At 42.1% G+C, this 20856-nt stretch overlaps 1 protein-coding gene across 2 annotated transcripts; it reads left to right on the top strand.

The window, feature by feature from the left end:
- The first annotated feature begins 3891 nt into the window (after nt 1-3891).
- Nucleotides 3892-19116, top strand: abhd18 (abhydrolase domain containing 18). 2 transcript variants are annotated; one of them, XM_052059875.1, is made up of 14 exons: nt 3892-3992; nt 4676-4784; nt 7805-7889; nt 8015-8115; nt 13953-14028; nt 14146-14232; nt 14546-14571; nt 15291-15429; nt 15559-15648; nt 16021-16122; nt 17450-17685; nt 17851-17990; nt 18153-18315; nt 18455-19116. In XM_052059875.1, the coding sequence occupies exons 2-14, from the start codon at nt 4693-4695 to the stop codon at nt 18510-18512; spliced, it is 1395 nt and encodes a 464-aa protein (XP_051915835.1). In that variant the 5' UTR covers nt 3892-3992; nt 4676-4692; the 3' UTR covers nt 18513-19116. The 2 variants fall into 2 exon arrangements, with proteins under 2 accessions (XP_051915835.1, XP_051915834.1); XM_052059874.1 differs by having other exon boundaries at nt 3898-4610.
- Nucleotides 19117-20856: the final 1740 nt, after the last annotated feature.

The following is a 20856-nucleotide window of genomic DNA, read 5'->3' as shown; positions in this document are numbered from 1 at the left end:
TTTTAAATAACATTGAAAGCCACTCGATAACTTATTTATTATGGTAGAATTTTTAACCAATCATATTTCAGATAGTTTGTGTTGCCAGGTAAATTAAACTTGCTCGGGGCCTTCAGATTAAACAGAGCAGCCCCCTGTGCGCTGTAAATGAACGAGCAGTCAGTTTGGAATAGCCAATCAGATCACGAGTCTGCGTACCAGGGCCATCTAGAAGGCCTTACGTTGACACAGGACGTGCGCGTTCATTGATTGGATTAGCGCCTGCTAGAGGGAGCTGTTGCTGCATTTTGACCCAATATGGCCGAAGGAGAAGACGTTGATCTGGTTGCAGGACTACTTTCCACACAATTTTCAAGACAGACCTTCCGCTGGATTTACCAATTTAAGTTGTTTTACCAAGGCAGCAAGGAAACATCAGAGCACGGCTGGGCACTTACAAGCTACAGTGCGTTTAAAAACGTTTGGGAACACTCGCGTCGGTCTGCAGCTCAGTGAACAGACAGGCACTACATTGGTGAGTAAATGAATTTTATTTTACATTTCTTCTTGTTTTTTTTATTTTGTTAGTATTAATGGTAACAAAATAAAATGACAAAGATACAAAAATGTATCAAATAAATCAGCTCACCTGCAATTTATAGTGGCACATTGTATAAGCTTTGTGCACTAAAATTCATTCAATCTCAGCTGCTCAACATTTTCAGCAAATATGCTGTTGTATAGCCTATTCTCAAAATGCAGATGATCTGTTAATTTTATTTTCAAAGATTAGTTTGTTTTGTTATTGTGTGGTTGGTGTCTTATATGAAACTGTGACATTGCGCAATTTATTGGACAGACTTGTTCATGATCACACTGTGTAATTTGGGTGGCATTATATTTCGTATTTTTAAAATAATTTTATTTTTGAAAATATCTGTAAATTTTGTTTCCTGCTCTTCATTGTGAATGCATACTTGATGGTTTTAAATGCTCCTGAAATTGCTGAAAGTGCTGCATGACGAGCCTATATTGTGTTAATGTATGTGACGTCACTGAAGGCCTAAGGTTGAAATGCACGGCCCGCCACTGCCTGCTATGCATGTTTTTTGAATGTGAGAGGAAACCGGAGTACCCTGAGAAAACCCACACAGGCACAGGGATAATATGCAAACTCCACGCCGAACCCTGCACCTCTGCACTGTGAGGCCGACACCCTAACCAGTGTTTTTTTTTTTAAATATATATATCTTCCGAGCCGCTTGATCCTCACTAGGGTCGCGGGGGGTGCTGGAGCCTATCCCAGCTGTCTCCGGGCAGTAGGCGGGGGACACCCTGAATCGGTTGCCAGCCAATCGAGAGGGCACACAGAAACGAACAACCACTCACACTCACACCTGGGGACAATTTGGAGTGTTCAATGAGCCTGCCACGCATGTCTTTGGAATGTGGGAGGAAACCGGAGCACCCGGAGAAAAACCACGCAGGCCCGGGGAGAACATGCAAACTCCACACAGGGAGGCCGGAGCTGGAATCGAACCCGGTACCTCTGCACTGTGAAGCCGACGTGCTAACCACTGGACTACCGGGCCACTAATATATATATATACATTAACACTATATATATATATATATACATACCGGGCCACTAATATATATATATATATATATATATTTATATATAAAACTTAAGAGAGAGTTTTATTATAATTAGAAATAACTCAACATAACACAACCTGATTTGTATGGAATGCGTGAAGATAAGGTGTTATCTCCCTGCTATTTTATACATTTAATTTTATACATTTAATCGAATAACCTGTTATAAACTTTGTTGACTTTGAAGTCAAGATGGCGCCCGAGTAGGCAGCCGTCAGCAAGTGCTCTCATGAGCCTTGCTTTTTTAGTTGTTTTTGTGTTTGTTTTGTCACTTTGTGTTTGTTGTTACGTCGTGTGGACCTGATGTGGACGTTTTTGAGCATTTTTTGGCCACGACATTCATCAAGGGGGAGACTCTGTGCTTGGTGGTTGCACCTTCTCGGCATCAAGGCTATACCAGCACTGTTTTTGACTGTCGTTGTTGGACAGTCCCAGGGCGCTTGTGTCTTGCGCCTGTAATGGGCAGCATTTTTCACAGCCCCGCTTTGTTCAGCAGAGAGATCGGTGCTGTTGAACGGTCTGCGGCTGGATGGATCTAAGGCTTGAGGAGCCGACGATGAGAAGAAAGGAGCGTTAGCGCGGAGCGCCGATGCAGATTTGGAGCTGGGAGTCGCGACTTGGAGTTTGAAGCGGATTACGTGGGACAGGAAAAGTGAACTAATCTCTTTTCGTCAATGGATGCTACAGCTTCGTGTTTGCTTTCAAAACTTAGCTTGTAGCAGACGTGTGCACATTTTCACCTCTGATCCACTGGTGAAAGGACACTTTGATCCTCTCCTCTTTCATCCATAACTGCTTCAGACAACAAAGTGTATGCAGAAAATTGGTGAAGATCGCACGACTGTCTGTGTCCTATGTGTTGTGTTGTGTTTTTTTTGGTTATTTTGACTTCAAAATGGCGCCGCGAGAGTGGCTGCCTTTCCAGCAGCTCCTATATTTTGTTGTTCTACTTCTTCCTTTCATAACTTCCTTTCAACACCATCCAGCCCAATTTGCTGGGAGGCAAACTGCAGAACGCCAGAGTGGACCACCATCTCACAGCATGGATCATAGACTACCTCACAAATCGGCCGCAGTACGTGAGATTGCAGAGCTGTGAGTCAGACCGGCTTCTCTGCAGCACTGGAGCGCCGCAGGGGACTGTTCTGGCTCCATTCCTGTTCATCCTCTACACCTCTGACTTCAGACACGACACTCCAAACTGCCACCTTCAGAAGTTCTCCGATGACTCTGCGATTGTTGGCCTCATTATAGAATGGGACGATCGGGAGTACAGGGGACTGACAAAGGACTTTGTGGACTGGTGCCAGCAGAATCTCCTCCAGATCAACCCTAGGAAAACTAAGGAGTTGGTTGTGGATTTCTGCAGGAAAAAGTCCTCACCAGCACCGATGAACATCCAGGGTATGGACATAGAGAGGGTGACCTCCTACAAGTACCTTGGTGTTCTTCTCAACGACAAACTGGACTGGTCTACAAACACGGACACCCTGATTAGGAAAGGACAGAGCCGACTCTTCCTACTCAGGAAACTGAGGTCTTTTGGGGTTCAGGGGTCACTCCTTAAGACGTTCTATAACTCGGTGGTGGCCTCGGCCATCCATTATGGCATTGTCTGCTGGTCAGGCAGCATCTCGGCCCGGGACAGAAAGAGACTGGAGCGACTGGTCAGGAAGGCCAGTTCTGTCCTGGGTTGCTCCCTTGACACTCTGGAGGAGGTGGGCAACAGAAGGATGCTAACTAAGCTAAAAGCTATGATGGCCAGTCCCTCCCACCCCCTCCATCCCGCCCTGACAGCACTTGGTAGCTCCTTCAGCCAGAGACTGTTACACCCGCGCTGCAAGAAGGAGAGATACCGACGCTCGTTCCTACCGACTGCTGTCAGGCTGATGAATAAAAAATAACAATAATAATAATAATTTTTATCCATTTGTGTTCATATTGTATTTAATTGAAAGATGTTTGTTGTTTTTTTTTCTCTTTCTCCTTTCTTCTTTCCACATACATTCTTGCTGCTGGAGGCTGTAAATTTCCCCATTGTGGGACGAATAAAGGTTATCTTATCTTATCTTATCTTATAACTTTGCTGCAGTGAATTGGGAATTTCTCCATTGCGAGACTAATAAAGGGTTTCTTATCTTATCTTATAAAATGCTTTGAAACTAAGATGTTCCTTTCGCCACATCAAGTATGGCGGCTACGTTGACGTAGTATTCAGAGACAAAGATCCATCTATTAATAAAGGATGTGCATGGTATGACATCCTTTCTGGAGGGTTACTGACTTCCGATATTTCAATAGCTTGCTTCCAATAAATTCACAGAAAATACAGCTACGTTTGTACAGAGAGTGGGGTAATGTCAAATAGAACTTTTTAGCAGAAATGTCTGCATGTTTGCTTGGAAAATTACTCACTGAACCGCAATGTCGGGCGACTGAAAAGCTTTTAGAATGAATGAGCAACGCTAAGCTTCTGTCAGCTCAAGATGAAACTTTGGACAACGAACAAAATTTCATTCGATGTGAAGATAATGTGTGAACGTTCTCCGTTCAACCAGGAAGCACAGCGACTCGGGCACGAAAGTTAGCTGGTCAATGGACACGCTTACTTGCATTCGGAGCAAGAACTTGCGTTGTTGTTTTGCGACTGCGAATAGATGCACATACAGAACATCTCGCCAGTTTCATTTTCCATACACGTTTGGTGATAATTTTCTTGAAGCGTTTAGGCATGTTAATATGCGGGTTCCCGTTGTGCTCTAATTTGTAGATAGTGCAAATTGTTGTTGCGCAAATGTTTGCATTGTTACGGTAGTTACGCTGAGTGCGAATTCAGATTGAAGGTCACCAGTTATTTCGACCGACATTGTGTGTCTGGAATGTTTCATTACGAAATAACTTGCTGTGATTTTTGACGATATTTCTGGACTTTATGGTGACCCTCTTTGCGCTCGCCTGGCCTACGAGTTGATGTGAGTTACACTTTAACGCCGATCTTTATGACTTTATTTTAAACTTTACGGGTTTGTCTGTTCAGATGCCTGGTGCTGGTCCATGGGTGTGAGTCGACTGGACGTATTTTACAGAAGGCTACTCCTCAGCAAACTCTTCATTGGGGGTTGGGGAAAGCCTGAAGACCTCAAGAGGTAGTGAAGGAAATTATGAGAGGGCCTTTTTGGTTGCGTGTCATTGTTCACCATTGTTTATATTTAGACACATACCGTAACTATTTTTAACCATCTCATCCTATTTTTTCAAACACGAGAGGTCCCATCAATAGTTCAATATCAATTAAAAAAAATAATATGCTTGCTAAAATATTGTTTTCTCTTGAGGTATGTAGATTCTCAGTCAGCCAAGTCATGGTAACCCGCGTAGATTGAATCACGGCAACTAGCGTTGTCTTATTTCTTATTTAGTTTTTTCTTGTCCAACGCGTTGAAGTGATATTAGGTCAACCATATTGAAATTTCCACCGACAATTTTGATTCTCGTCCTCCTAGTTAGATCTCAGTCTTCTTTGTGCTGGGTTTTATTCCAATGAATGACTTGGTAGGCACAGTAAACTCCACACAGGGAGGCCAGAGCCGGAATCGAACCCTGCACCTCTGTACTGTACTGTGAGGCAGGCGTGCTAACCAGTTGATCACCGTGCCGCTCACCATGCACATAATGATTCAATATTGAGCCTTTTAAAAATGTAAAATCGTCGGTCCCGACTAGGGTTGCCACAAAAGATTTTGTTTGTCACAAAAACGAAAAACATTTTTAACTTGGAGTTTGAATTTTTTAAAGTGTGTACAAAGTATTATGATGATTGTACATTCAACTTTGTAGCTTGTACCAGCATTCCCGAGGTGTTTATAGATGTGACAACTTAAAGGCGGTTTTTGTGGCCTTAACATTTTTGGCTGTACTGTAAATGTTTAGTGCAGTGCAGTGGTCGACTGGTTCGCACGTCTGCCTCACAGCGCAGAGGTCAGTGGTACGATTCCAGACTCCGGCCTTCATGTGTGGAGTTTGCATGCTCTCCCCGGGCCTGTGTGGGTTTTCTCACATCCCGCACCATCGGTCGATTTTTTTTTTTTTTTTTTTTTTTTTTTTAAATAATGAGAAAACTGCTTTAATTAGGCCTAATTGTTGATACGTCTGCCTCCACTTTTTTATGTGACACTGATCAACTTCTGATTTGTTTGCATGTTTAAACAATAACATGCTAGAGCAGGGGTGCCCAACCTTTTTTGACCGAAGATCTACTTTTCGATCAACCAACCGATTGACCCGTTACCGCATACGCCCGCACACACATGCACTTAGACACGGATGCCACGATGCACAACAACCATAATGGCCCTAATGATGATGAACAAAACAGAAAAATAAAGTTGACACAAGAGTTTGTGGGTTTGTGAAGAGGAAATCACTGCCTACCTTTGTGTGAGATCTGACGCGGAGGCACAGTACGTACTTCTGCAGCATGTTAAGTGCAGAAACTATCGTATGTACGCAAAGCGTTGCTTCTCTCGGCCCTCCAGATTGACATTCTTTGCCAGTACCCTTGGTAAATTGTACATGAAACAAACTCTGAGTGAGAATAATAACAATAAAAGAGGGAGCACAACAGCTCTGATCACAAGCTGTAATTGCAGACTGGTGATCAACTTCTGGTGATGCAGGTCACAGGCCACCGTAGGTTAAATTAAAGGTGACATGCTTTTTAAATGTATTTTTTTTTAATACTTTTTGTGAAATGGTGACTGATAGGATGCTCAAGGTGCAGTGTGTACTTACAGAAAAATATATCACACAGACACAAAGATGTTTTTTGGGGGGGGGCGGGTAGGGGTCCCTCTACACCAGGAATGTCCAAAGTTGGCCCGCGGGCCAAATACGGCCCGCGGTCGAATTTCATCCGACCCTCGGCCCCTGTCATAAAATCAGTGCCGTCTGGCCCGCAGGTTGGGCGAAATGGAACACGTGTTGCATTGACTGAGGTCTCGTAGACTGGTGAGTGATGTTTCATAGAGTACTGCTTCCCTCTAGTGGCTAAATGAGTAATAGCATTCACTAAATGAGTAATAGCATTTAGACACTAGAGGGCATCACGCACGAGTTAACAAGACATCACTCCGTGTTTATATTGACTGATATGTCATATTTCAAATGATCCTAGCAGTTGTGGATATGTGTATTGCTTGTTCATTTCCCTGTTGTTCGAGTCAAAGGTTTTGTGACTATTGAAAAGTCATGGTGATACATTTTATGTTTCAAATCAATCAATTTGCACTCAGGAGACTTCTGTTTAAGAAAAAGTCAAGTGAATAAGCAGTTGCATGTGATATACCTGTTTCAAATGAACCAAAAGAAATTCTTAAGATTTTTTAAATTAAAATAAAAATGGAAATGTGAAACAGACTGGCTTACTAAAATTTGTTGAACAATATTGTTGTTCAATGTAAAGAATGTCAGCCAAGGTCGCCCCCCCGACATTTTACCACATAAAATCTGGCCCCCTTGGCAAAAAGTTTGGACACCCCTGCTCTACACCACTGGCGATCGACTTAAGATTAGACCACGAGCGATCAACATATTCATGAAAACATTGTACAGCCAAGCGTATCATGGCTCATTTTAACATTCTGAACTGTGATGCTATTGTAAAGATAATGCAACCAATGTAAAATGTAAAAACAGTCAATGCTTTCCTAACTTAAATGAAAAATGTCAAAGCCATGTTCTTAATAAATATACACGGTTTATGTTTGTGAAAATCTTTTTGATTTTGACAGTGAATTATGATAACTGTATCAGGGCTCCAGACAAACTTCTTTTATTCGGAACACAGTAGCCCCTAACCTGAAATGTTGCCAGTTTAGAAAATATAGCGGTGCACACTGTAAATTGGCTTGCAAATGCTACTGATAATTGGGCTGAAGTGTGGAGGACAAGTTTGTCTGCAACAAAAAATATTAAATCATAACAACAATAAAAATGGACATGGACAAATTTACTGGCCGCACGTGTGGGAGTAGATGTACTCTCCCTATCTTCAATTTTTGGGGCAAAATGCCACAATTTAGGAGCAGTCTGGAGCCCTGCGTATGACTTCTCTCACATGATGGATGGATTTGTACTGATGTTGAACTTGTGGGGTTGTGCTCTGCAGAATTTTTGAGTTCCGTAAGATTATAGGAGACAGAGAGAGGTGTAAGTCTCTGGTGCCCAAGGACTATCCGGTATATATAAACAAGGTAGTCTAGCTTTTCTCCCTTCAAGTGTTCTTTTATGTGTGATGTTTGTTTCTGTGTTTTTTTTTTGTATGAGTTTTACTTTGTTTGTTTTGATAAACAAGTGTGTTCTTTGACTTTTTGCACAGACCGAGGTGCATGCTGATTGCTACATCCATGACGGTGTCTTTGTTTCACCTCTGGAGCACTTAGTACCCGGAATCCTGCCAACAGAGGCTGTGAAAGCAAGGTATTGAACCTGATACCTCGTCAACACACATTACAGCAGTTGCCATGCATTTTTTTGCAGCTTTGATAGGCCCCAGCATGCCTTTGTGAGGATAAAGTGGTTCAGAGAATGGATGGATGGACTCCATCCATTCTCTGAATCCTATGGGGCGCGGCCCACGATTTGAGAAGGACTGTGCTAAAGGAATATTGCTATCTCAAAATCTGTATGAAAACAAAAATAATTGATGCAAACTCAAATAGACTTGTAATTGCCACAAAATAGCAGCCATGGACCCTTTTTCACATTAAACATTGGCTATTGCTTATCTAAGCGAAAAATTTTGCCTCAGTTCAACATAGGATTCACAGTACAGTGGTACCTCTACTTACGAACGTCTCTTCATACGAAATTTTCATGTTATGAAACGTCTCAACAGGAAAATATTGCCTCTTGTTATGAAAGAAATGTCAAGATACGAAAGGTAAAACAATACAGTATGGCCTGCTACTCGCAACCCCGAGTTTCCTGAACACGACATACCTATAGCTGCTCTGTCATTGGATATTACCGAGCATCATCCTGGCATCCCATTGGCTAAGAGGGACCTTGACTGTTTGTGTCTATGTGTGTAGATAGAGAGAAATGTGTCGATGCAGCGTCCTCGTCATTCTCCCAGAAGGTGTACCGAAAATTTTCCGTAAATGTGCATCACCCAGAAAAAAACGATGAGGATGACAGTTAAAAGTTAAATGACCATCATTCTTCTTTACTCTATTCCAGTGGTCCTCAACTAGAAATGCTGTCGGTCCACTTTTTTTTTTTTTTATAAGACCAAGGTCCGGTCCCATGCACGGCGGTCATGGGGAGCAGGGCTATATGCCCATTTAGTACGGTCAAGCCAAGCTTATACAAATCAACACTCCTCACAACCAACCGATAATGGGGTGCATGAAAATAACAATTATTCACTTTGCCAGTACACAGCAAATAATGAGAGGCATTGTGTTGAGGCAGAGGAACTCTTTTATTTTGTTAAGTTGTGCCTGCTTAATAATAGAAATAGCCCTTTTAGGGAAATAAGACATTTTTTACTTTAACTTTGTTAAACAGTAGTTGTCTTTTTTTCCCCCTTAATGTAACAAAAGCAAATCAAAATACTCATTTTACCAAAATAAATACTAAAAATGAAAACAAAAATATTATTGCATTTGTACAATTCCCCTTTTCACATCCCCTCTGAAATCATTGACAAATATATCAGAAGAGGAGTTATGAACCATTTTAAATACTGACAAGGGAGCACAGGAATGTACAGTGCTGTTCTTCCACTAAAGGTGAATGCAATGTCTGAGGCATGCAAATATTATTTGAGGACGCCATTGGGATGTTCATTTAACATGTTGCGGTGTTCTGCTGTTAAACAGCTGCAAAGATCCCCGGGTAGACGGGAGCAAAACTGCACACAATCGAAACGTCCCGCGATTTGTCTTGTCTAATTGGGGCCGTTCACACGGCACACATTTGCTCCGGCGCTGCATCGATATATTTTGTTGCGATACATTTTGCACCGCAGCAAATTGTGTGGAGCGTTCACACGTACAAAGCCGCTGAGCGGCGCAGCCCCGACACAGTGTCGAGGATGACCCACTTGCGTTCACACGGCAGTTTCTGCAGCGGAGCAAAACGACAGAAAACAAACGAGCTGTCGTGTTGGTTCTTTTTAAAACGTACTGTATATACACAACTCAAGCGACTACTGGACCGGCACGTCCTTCTCCTTCTCGGTTTCTGCGCCTTCTGCTCGAGAGTGACCGCCCAAGAAAACGTAAATGAACGATGACTTCAATGACACTCAGAAAAGCAAACACTAATGCGCCAAACAGAAAATCAAGAGAGGAAATCACAAAATAAATTCTATGGGGGACGGGGGGTTGTGAACAAACAACAAAGGAACAAACATCTCCGAGACAGTCCAGTCTCCTACATAAGGAAAGATGTTACTAGCCAAGTCTTGTGTCGTTATGAATCAACACATTACGGAAGTCCGACAGAGCACGAAAGCAACGCATTCTCGCCATACGTACTCTTCACAAGCATTTGCTCTGGAGCAAATTTAACCCAGATCCCTATTAAAGTCTGTGTGTGGCTCTCCTGTGCTGAAGCTGTGAGCACACTGTGGCGTCGCGCATGCGTCTGTTTCCTGACACAATCATCCATTTTGAATGCGTGACGCTGATGTATGGGCACACCTTAAGTTCAGAGGAGCCAATCAGCGCATCGTTATCGCCGACATGCCCCCGTCTCCAGTTCGTCAAACATTGTACACACAGAGTCGCGCTGCTGCGTCCTCTGCAATACATCTGTTCGTGCACGCAAATAATACAACGGATAATTTTAACAAGCGATCGCGGTAATGCGCAGATTATAGTCCAAAAATAGAAAATGTATAACGTAAAAATCGCTTTACAATTTATTATTTTATACAATTTGCCGAGAGCCCGGACAGAGGAGGTCGGCGGTCCGGTCGTGGATCGCGGTCCACCAGTTGAGGAAGGGGGCTCTATTCTTTGTTTTTTACGTTATGCACAACACTCACTTATTGTGCAATAACCTACCGGTAATTGTAACATGTATTTGTGTCAGAGTTTTTCACTCGGACAGTTGAACAAGCAGATTTAGGAAGAGATTGTCTTTTCTACGAAGCCACTCCGTGTGCGCTTACCAACTGACACCTTGTTAGAGGAATCTATGAGCTAAATTGTATCATGTTTAAAGTTTCATTTAATCTGGGCACATCTAAACGTTTGGGTGCATATCCAGCACCCCCAAATGCCTACACACAAAGTAGGGATGTGAATCTCGGCACTGAGGACGATTCGATACACATCTCGATGCACTGCCAGCGATGCGATACTTAAACGATACATGGAATTTTCTGGCGATACGATGCGATACGTTTCACCGTCGTCACGATGCAATACGATGCAATACACATTAAGTTCAAATCAATGCGATCCGATACGATACAATGCAATTTGTTGCGATATTGTGCAATTAAACATGATGCAAATAAGCAAAGAAAAAACGCTTTTAAAAAGATGGAATTCAGTATGGTATTACAAAACGGATACCACTTTATTCCTTATAAACAGTAGAACTTGTAAAACAACTTATTTAAGCCCTTTCACAATTGGGTTTTGTGCAAAGAAAATGTAAACAATTTGGCACCTGAGACTCACAGCTGTTGCTATAGTGTAAACACAAACAGACTATTCTCACTGAGTGTCTTATATGAAATATAATAATAATATATATATATATATATGAATCTATAGCGCAAGATGTCCACCCATCCACTGTAAGTGCAACTCTTTGCGCACTGTTCAGCGACACAGTAATCTCACTTCTTACTTTGTTGTACACATCGGGAATATGTAAGTGAACACAGACCTGTCTGGTATTTTATACCTGGGTTCCAAAACGTGCACGAGCTGTCTGAAACCCTCGTTGTCCACCACGCTAAGGCTGGAGGTCTTTGCATATGAAATAAGCAGTGGCCTTAGTTATAGCCATTGCGCGGTCACAGTGAGTTGCAAGGGGACTCCCAAAATAAGAGGCAATTTTTTTCTGATCCTGACCTGGTTTACCAAGAGTTTCTCCGGTGTCCGACGAGGAACTGGGCGGGGGAGCGGGAGGGAAACTTGTCGGTGATCTGGTGCCATCGTTTTAAGTGGGTCTGCATATTTGTGGTGCTGCCGTTGTATGGCTTCTTAGTGCGACATTCCTTGCAAATTACGGAGGTTTTATCAAGCTTTCCGTCTTTCTTTTCGAAGCCGTAGTATTTCCAAACATAAGATTTGAATGTTGCGGCTGCATTAAATATAGTAGTTTCCTTGCTGCTGCTTGCGCTAACTTCCATAATGTTTCGCTAGTTGTGTATTGGACTGTATGTGACGCACGGCTACCGTCCGTATTCAACACAAAACGGAAAGCAATGATGGTGCATTCATTGCGCCTAGGAAAGGGCAGATATGTGACGTTGAACATGAATAAAACGGCGCTTGAATCGGATTTTACCGATACCCATCAATGCATCGTGATGAATCGCGATTTCACCCGTCAATTGCGTCGTAACCAGTGAATGAACCGATGCACTCGGATCGCGCATGTGCGCATCGATGTATCGATTAATATCGATTATTTTCCACACCCTTAACACAAAGGCGCCGGCCATTTGGCCGGCGGGCTGTTAAAGTCCACACTAACAAATTAATCACACTAAAGTCCACACCAACAAACAAATTAAGGTGGGCGACCACAGGGGAGAAGGCGAAACTTGGTCACAAAAGGGGAATGAATAATTCGAGAACAGCGGGTGAGCAACAAGCCCAGGCGACATTGGCCATCCGCAAAGTCTGCAACATGTTGATTCAATGTAGATCAGACAGACAAGGCGCCAATGTACTGGTGGTTCGAGGTTGAAAAACAGGTAACCATTCACTACTGAAGGGCCCGACCGGGGGTGCCCACTCAAATATCATATTTTGCATATGTTACAATAAAATGTAGAACTCACAGGACTTTGACTGTGATCGTGTAGCAACAACCGTCGTTCGCTCTCAGAGGTCCGCTTCCGCCGATATTGAAGACAATTTTCCTGTGTGCCGAGTCGTTTCTTTAACTCTGTCCGAGAAAACCTCCGACACACCTGACCCCTTCAACCTCTGCCGGCCTTTTTATTGATTGTGTATGCAAATTACAAGTGATATATCAGAAAAACACTCCCTTCTTCATATGTCACACCTCTCAACACAGCCCACCGATACGCCCCTCGGAGGCCAAAACATCTCGCGGTACAATGAATACCTTCAATGGATAGATTTCACATGAATTGAGACACTGCAACAAACCGAAGACATGTTTATCATGTTGCCCTCCCGAAGTTGAACCTTCCTGCCGACATTATCAGTTCATGAGGACTTGGCTTTATTCAGCTCAAGTTCCCCTTTTTTCTGTGTGCTCCATTGTGTACAAGTTGTGAGAACATACCATTCGAGGTCAAGCAGATACTGAAATGAAACTTTAAAACATGATAATATTAAGTTTGTCTTCCTCCATCAATTTATTACATATTTTAATGCATTTTTATGCTTTAGGATACATGTCAGATTTTTTGCTGGGGTCGGGAACCAATTTGGGCATTTACCGGTACATGAAAAACGCGTCTCTCCTTACAAAACTTTCTAGTTAAGAAATTTCTTCCAGAACAATTAAAGTAGAGGTACCACGGTATATGTTTTACTTTCTGTTACGTTTTTCTCTTTTCTTTTTTCTTTTTACTCTCCAAAAAGAACGACAAAAGCAAATACCTGACTCCATAATATAGCTTAGCAACTCTTATGTTGCCTCTTGGCTAAGTCATCATTGTAAATAATTAACGGTGCTCACTTGACCTTGATTCAATAAAACAGCCTCAATCAATAAAATAATGTGTAGTAAATCAGTTATGTGAATGACACTCTTCGGATTGGGTGAAATAAGACAGGGGTTCTGCAACTCAATGAAAAACAGTCAATATGGATGCTTGAATAGAAAACAATATTGACAGTGTGATCGCAAACTCTCCGAAAGAGAATACATATATAGCTGTTTGGATATACTGTACATGTCTTTGATCAAAGTACAAGCAGGCTTCATTTTTCGTGTCGTTTTTTTTTTTTTTTTAATTGTGTTTGACATATTGTACAGTATGTAAAATGAGCAGCAAGTTGGTCATGGGGATAAAGTTAACATGTTTGCAATGTTCTCAAATCCAGGGTGATGAACACTGACACTTTACTTGCACATATTTTCAGGTTCCAGTTTATAGTTCCGAAAAGATGGCAGAGCAACAGGCCAGTATGTATTCATTTGGCTGGCACTGGAGATCATGTAAGATTTATTTGTTGTGGGTTTTTTGTGTGTGTGTGTTTTGTTTTTTTTTAAACTTTGAGTCCACTTTGAGTTCCATACCCTTTCAGTGATTTTACTCTGATGTTCTTATTGTAGTTTTTCTGGCGCCGAAGGACCCTGATGGCCAGGCCGATGGTCAAAGAAGCGGGAATGGCTTCTCTGCTTTTGGAGAACCCTTATTATATCCTTCTGTTGTTTTTGCACCCTGCCAATGTTTTACGTAACATGTCTAGTGTGGTTGCAGCTCGCAAGTATTTGTTACTATCGAGACGTTATTTTCCTGATACATTTGCCTGACCCCTCTGCTGAACTCCCAAGTATTTTTACAAGAGCTGCCCTATTTGTATGCAGTGTATCATTTATTTATTTAGTTTTTAAAGATTTTGGCTGTATTGAGTGGGTTGCCCTCCATCTGAATTCTTCCTGCTCGTCCTGTTTTTGTCCCTTTGTCTTTCCGCCTCCAAAAAATGTGAGCCCTTGACTCTCCGTTTCACATGGCTATCGTAAACCAAAAGACCAGTTGTAAGTTTAAGCCTCTTCACTCGCTAAAACAGACAACTACCCACACACATTCAATAGCTACAGTACGGACAGTTTAATATTCAATGGACCCATAACTTACATGTTTTTGGACTGTGCTAGGAAGCTAAAAAATGCATGGCGAGCCCATAGAAGCACAGGAAGAACATGCACACTCCATTTCATTGATTAGCACTGCAGTATCAGGATGATTGAAATTACTTTTAGCTGAAAATGCATTCTTTTATTTGGCTGTGGCTGTATTGGAGTCTTTTAACTCCCCCAAAATCTTGACCATATGTTCCATGTGGCCCCACTAGTCTAAACATGGTATTCTGTGGAATAGGAATCAAGCAACAAAATGCACCCGTTTTTTTGGTTTGTTTGTTTCGTCTCAGTTTGCAACGTTTGTCAGGGGACGTTTGCAAGTTGAGCTGCGATTGGTTGTTGCCTGAGCCCTGAGCTACTGTGATGTCATTTGCAGACAATAGCAAGTGGCAAAATGGCCGCTCCATGAGACGGCTAAAAAAGGGTGGATTTTGATGTTTAATTAATATTCCGCGAATGCAATATGGATCAGAATCCAACGTTTCGGTGAGTGAAAGCACATAGAACATATTATTGGGAAGATGATTATTGACTTGACTAACCCCTGTGAAAGTCCAAGTCCCAGCTATTTCTGCAATTACGGACCCAAGCGATAATCTGTTTTTCTCTTTTAGGCGGTCCTGTCTCAAGAATGTGTCAGACCTGTTTGTGATGGGTGGAGCTCTTATCTTGGAGTCCTCCGTGCTTCTCCATTGGCTGGAGAGTGAGGGCTACTCGCCTGTTGGAATGACCGGTATCTCCATGGGAGGATATGTACGTGACGACACCATCCCACATTCAGTCACCAGAATCATGAACACTTCAATGGCACGCGCAAAATGACCTTGTACTCTACACACACAAACACTGAGTATTGACTTTGCTACGTTTGTTTCTCTCAAGATGTCCTCCTTAGCAGTGACGAATTGGCCGAAGCCTATCCCGCTGATTCCTTGCCTGTCATGGTCCACTGCCTCGAGTGTCTTCACCACGGTAATCGACACAATTTGACGAGCTCAGCTCAAGAAGTCAACACTAGTCATATAGTGTGTCATAAGTTTGAATGAATTGAATTACATGAGCAAATTCCTGACTGACTCCGAAAATTCTGATTGAATGAATCATAATCCCGTCATCAGTTTCAATGTCTAACAACCTGTCTGTCTGATTGATTTTTCCTGCAATATCGACTAGATGCACTCATTCCCCTGCTGAGAGTATTGGTCCATGAATATGAGAAAATAACTCTTAAAAGGCTGGTTCACATGCTATTACAGTTTTTAGTTTCTATGCAAATCCATTGGAAGGACTCTTTGACCCATGAATTGCTCTTTTTCCCTTTTTGTGTGTTTGATGCTTGCATAGGGGGTGCTCAGTAAAGCAGTGAATTGGTCAGAACTGGAGAAGCAATATGCCATTAATTCGGTGTATGAAGAAGAGATCATGAAGCTGTTGGAGTATTGTGGGGTTTGTTGACAGTCTTTGTTTTGACTTGCTTGTACCGTAATTTCTGCACGATAAAGCGCTTTGGATTATAAGGCGCACCTTCAATCAATGGCCTAGTTCAAAACCGTGTTCAGATGTAGGGCGCACTGCATTATAAGGCGCATAGAATAGAAGCTACAATCACGACTGCAGTTATGCAGCCACTAGATGGAGCTACGCCAAAAGGAATACAATGTAACAATAAAACTTTATTTATGCAGAGCGAAGCCATGCAGAACTGGTCACAAACACGGACATGAAACATATAAATACAAATGGCATTGCAAAACAATACATGAAAGACAAAGGTTATGAAGAAAATTGATTCAACAAAAAGACACACAACCCTAGTGGGCTCACATTCATAACGGCCTAAATATCCTAAGAAGTCTTGCTTGTCTCCTTCCTATGTTTAGTCAGTAGTTAACAATGCTTTTGGTATTTTCTTTGTTTCCTATTGGCTGCGCACAGCTCATAAAGTAGTCACCTGTTTCAGTGTGTGTTGGCGAATGCACATGTAAATTAGTGTCGGGCAGAACCTTTTAGGTTACAATTGGTTCCTGCTAATAATAACCACAAGATGGCATAGGAATACTTACGTGGAAACCACTCATTGGGTAATATCAAGGGAGTTACAGTCTGTTTATATTGGGCCATCGGATTTTAGGGCCTGCTGTCGGCTTTTGGGAAAATTGAATGCTTGTAGGTGCCCCTTGTATCAAGTACAACTTTATTGTCAAATGTGCTGTATGACATACAGCACAGATGAAATTTCCTCCCTCCTAGACAACAAGATACAAAATACGGATTATCATCCAATAACTACATAGGTCAATGGCAAAATTGAATCAGAGATGGCTTTCTGTTTCTCTAAATGGATCTTTGATGCTGATTTCAGAAAGTCTTTGCTTTTGTTGTAGCATGTCAAGTTTTTGAGATCTTTTCATTTTTGGTTTTTAAGTTTGTCCTCGAAATAGTTTGCGCAATATGGGTTTTGCCATTAATTTTAATTTACAGCTATGAGATTTTAGGGGGGGGGGAAATCCACCAGTTCTTGAACCTACCCCTTAATTCATAAACATTACAAAATGTATTATTAGCATTATTATAAAAACCTAATGTGCTGGAGAAATAACAAGGACAGATTTGGAACCAGTGATCCGCCCCGCCCCCCCAAAAAATGTAGAGACAAGCTTACTTGCATCTCTCTTGCATCTCTCTTGCATCTTTACTCATTTTTAAAAATGAGTAAAATAATTAGGGATGAATATTTTGATGTGAGCTAATTCGGTGGACGTCCCTCCATTAGGCCGACTCCTTCAAGATGGCTCAGGAGTTTGTCAAACACTCGGCAGGTCGAGAGAATTCCTTCGAGCTTCTGCTGGACCAGCCGAGAGAAGATGGCGTCTCAGTGGGCTGCTACTCCAGAGCAGGAGGAAAGGCGGAAATTGGGCCTGACCTGTGGATCGGCAAGGGCGTGGCTCACACGTTGGACACATCATTATCAGTGGACAGCACCAAGACAAGTTCAGACACTTTACCTAGGTGATCATTTATAGCTAATGTGAATGTTGCCATTTTGTACTCTACTGCACTAATAATACTTTTGCAAATTGTACTTTTGGAATGCATGCGTTTTGCTTGTACGGTCTCATATTGTCTATCCTACTATTTCTCATTACTAAAACTTTTTTTAAATTAAATATTTAGTGGCTTCAAAGCAACCAAATCACAGATTGTGAAGAAGAAGGCAGATTCAGCCAAAATTTGTCGGCCATCGTTACACGGCGAGTCGATAAGCTTCATGAAGGGAGTGATGGACGAGTGTACACACATGGCAAACTTCTCTGGTTAGTGCTGAAGAAATCATGTCCATAAACAGAAATCTGAGCGGGAATTTGCTTTAATTCTTACTTTAGCTGTCAGAAATGTACACAACAAATTGTGATTGAGAACACTTCGATCTCTTTTCTCAACTGAAAAAAGTATACCTGCATTTGTGTCTTTCCTAGTCCCCGTTGACACCAGTCTTATCATCGTGGTGCAGGCCAAAGAGGACGCCTATATCCCTCGGACAGGGGTCCTCAGTCTGCAGGAGATCTGGCCTGGATGCGAAGTCCGTTATCTGAATGGAGGACATATCAGTGCTTATCTGTTCAAACAGAATGTCTTCAGGTAACCACCCTTTCACAAATTTGCAATCCTACGACGATCAGGTACATTGCATGTTGCTGCTGCTTTGCATTCTTTTTCATGTCGCAGTCACACCTTGTTTGTAGCATACACTAATGGATGATTTTTTTTTTTTTTTTAGACAAGCCATCTATGATGCATTCAACAGATTCTGCCTGAAGTATCCCCACCTTGTGTAGCTATGGCAACCCAAGAGGCCCTTAGCACTTGCACTCTGTGTGTGTGTGTGTGTGTGTGTGTGTGTGTGTGTGTGTGTGTGTGTGTGTGTGTGTGTGTGTGTGTGTGTGTGTGTGTGTGTGTGTGTGTGTGTGTGTGTGTGTGTGTGTGTGTGTGTGTGTGTGTGTGTGTGTGTGTGTGTGTGTGTGTGTGTGTGTGTGTGTGTGTGTGTGTGCAAATTCACTAACGAGGAAAACCCAGCGCTCTCACACACATGCTTACAGCCTCAGACTGTGTGTGTTCGTGTGTGTGTGTGTGTGTGTGTGTGTGTGTGTGTGCGTGCGTGCGCGTGTTTGCGCGCGTGTTTGCGTGCGCGCGTTTGCGTGCGCGCGTTTTGTCCAGTACACAATACAGTTCTTCCATACCGTCCACTTGCAACTCTCAGCCTGTCGAGAGAAATGCAATTGTTCAGCTTCAAAATTATGTTGTTTTTTTTATGTTAAGTGATTGTGATAATTATTTGTGGTTTCCCTCAAACACACATTTTGCCAGCTGAAACTAATTGCCGTTGCAGTTGTTTTAAAATGTTTTATTCATAATATTATACTGCATCGTGTTTCTTTTTCATTACTGAGTTGTTTGTGTGCAACCTACACAGCACGTGCCAGGGATGTTATTTTATTTTGTATTTTTTGTACACTTTCTTTTCTACCCCATTTGTAATCACACCCGTTTTCAAGTAGTTACCCAAGTGGTCCACATTTGCACACCGGTCCCAAGAAGTTATTCTGCAGGGTGTCGTTCCTGAGAAGCAACCCGCACGTCAAAATTCACTTAATGGACAAAACTGAAAAATATCCTCAAGTTTCAATTTGCAATCAAATTTCACAGAATATATTCAATATGTGCTTTGTTTTCTTCTTTCTGCTCTTACTTGTTTTTTCATTGTGATTTTTCTCGAATATTTTAAGACATTTGTTTGAGTCAAGTTTTTAGACCATCCGATAATGAATTCAATACCATAAGTACATAGCATGACAAATCGTGTTTTATCTGAATGGAAGTGCACTTTTGGGGGGAGTCTGCATAAAATTTGATGAGTTAAAAAAAGTTAGTCCTAAATCTAAATGATATGTACATTTGAATTTTGACCCTTGCTACCTTTGAAACAATTTATACAACATATGTTACTGCAGTTATCAGTACTATCCCAAAATAAAATACTGTAGAGATGATCGTGGACTTCAGGAAACCTTCTTCTCCACAGTTGCCCCTCACACTATCCAACTGCCCTGTGTCGACCATCGAGACCTTCAAGTTCCTGGGAATCACAGTCTCCCAGGACATGAAGTGGGAAGTCAACACCATCTCCATCCTGAAAAGAGCCCGGCAGAGGATGTACTTCCTGAGGCTGCTAAGGAAGCATGGCCTGCCACAGGAGGTACTACGACAGTTCTACACGGCAGTCATCAAATCAATCCTGTGTTCTTCCATCACGATTTGGTTTGGGGCCGCCACAGAAAGGACAAAATCCGACTTCAACGGACAGTTAGGACGGCAGAAAAAATCGTTGGCACCGCCCTACCCACTCTTGAGGACTTGCACACTGCAAGAATCTAGACGGGCACGGAAAATCCTCCTGGATCCCCCGTGCCCTGCCCACCACCTTTTCCAGCTACTCCCCTCAGGCAGGCGCTACAGATCCATGCGCACCAAATCCAGTAGACACTTAAACAGTGTCTTCCATCTAGCCATTAACTCCCTAAACAGTCACTGACGCAGTCACTCTTCTTGTACTACAAATACTGCTACTGGTCACTCTAAAATGGTTCAACGATTTTTCTGCACCAACTGTACAAACTGTCATAGTAATGTATTCTACCACTGTTCACTTGAACTCTGCTTGATACTTTGCACATTGTCTCACAGTTGTCACTGGGTGGTACCACCGCACTACGGTTCACTTACATTACGAAATGTCCTTGCATACCTATTTGTCATGTCCTTGTTTACGATGATACTAATGCAGCGTGTTATACCGGAAACAGATTCCTTATGTGTTCTACATACTTGGCCAATAAAGATGATTCTGATTCTGTACCTTGCTACCTCTGGTCTGTTACGGGTCAAGCCATCGGAGAATAAACTGGAAAGTGCAGTTGTTGCTACCCTCTGTTTAAAGATTTAAGTCTATTTCAATTGTATTTTTTAAATCGCTTAGCTAATGTGGTCATATACTTATAATACATATACATAGCATGATTACAAATACTTATGTCAATATGTCAATCCCCACTTTGCCTTAAATTTGCTTCTAATTTAAAAATTAGAAGACATTTGAATTAATTCTACCGATAAGCGGTTCAG

Source organism: Hippocampus zosterae, chromosome 1 (genome assembly GCF_025434085.1).
Source record: "Hippocampus zosterae strain Florida chromosome 1, ASM2543408v3, whole genome shotgun sequence".
Taxonomy (NCBI): domain Eukaryota; kingdom Metazoa; phylum Chordata; class Actinopteri; order Syngnathiformes; family Syngnathidae; genus Hippocampus; species Hippocampus zosterae.
The sequence above is the reverse complement of the archived record's forward strand: the minus strand, read 5'-3'. Positions and strand labels throughout refer to the sequence as shown.

Coding starts and splice junctions, on each gene's coding strand:
- abhd18 (XM_052059875.1), top strand. CDS start 4,693: ATGGGTGTGAGTCGACTGGACGTATTTTACAGAAGGCTACTCCTCAGC. Junction 8,116..13,952: donor ACAGAGGCTGTGAAAGCAAG/GTATTGAACCTG, acceptor ACATATTTTCAG/GTTCCAGTTTATAGTTCCGA. Junction 15,430..15,558: donor GTATCTCCATGGGAGGATAT/GTACGTGACGAC, acceptor GTTTCTCTCAAG/ATGTCCTCCTTAGCAGTGAC.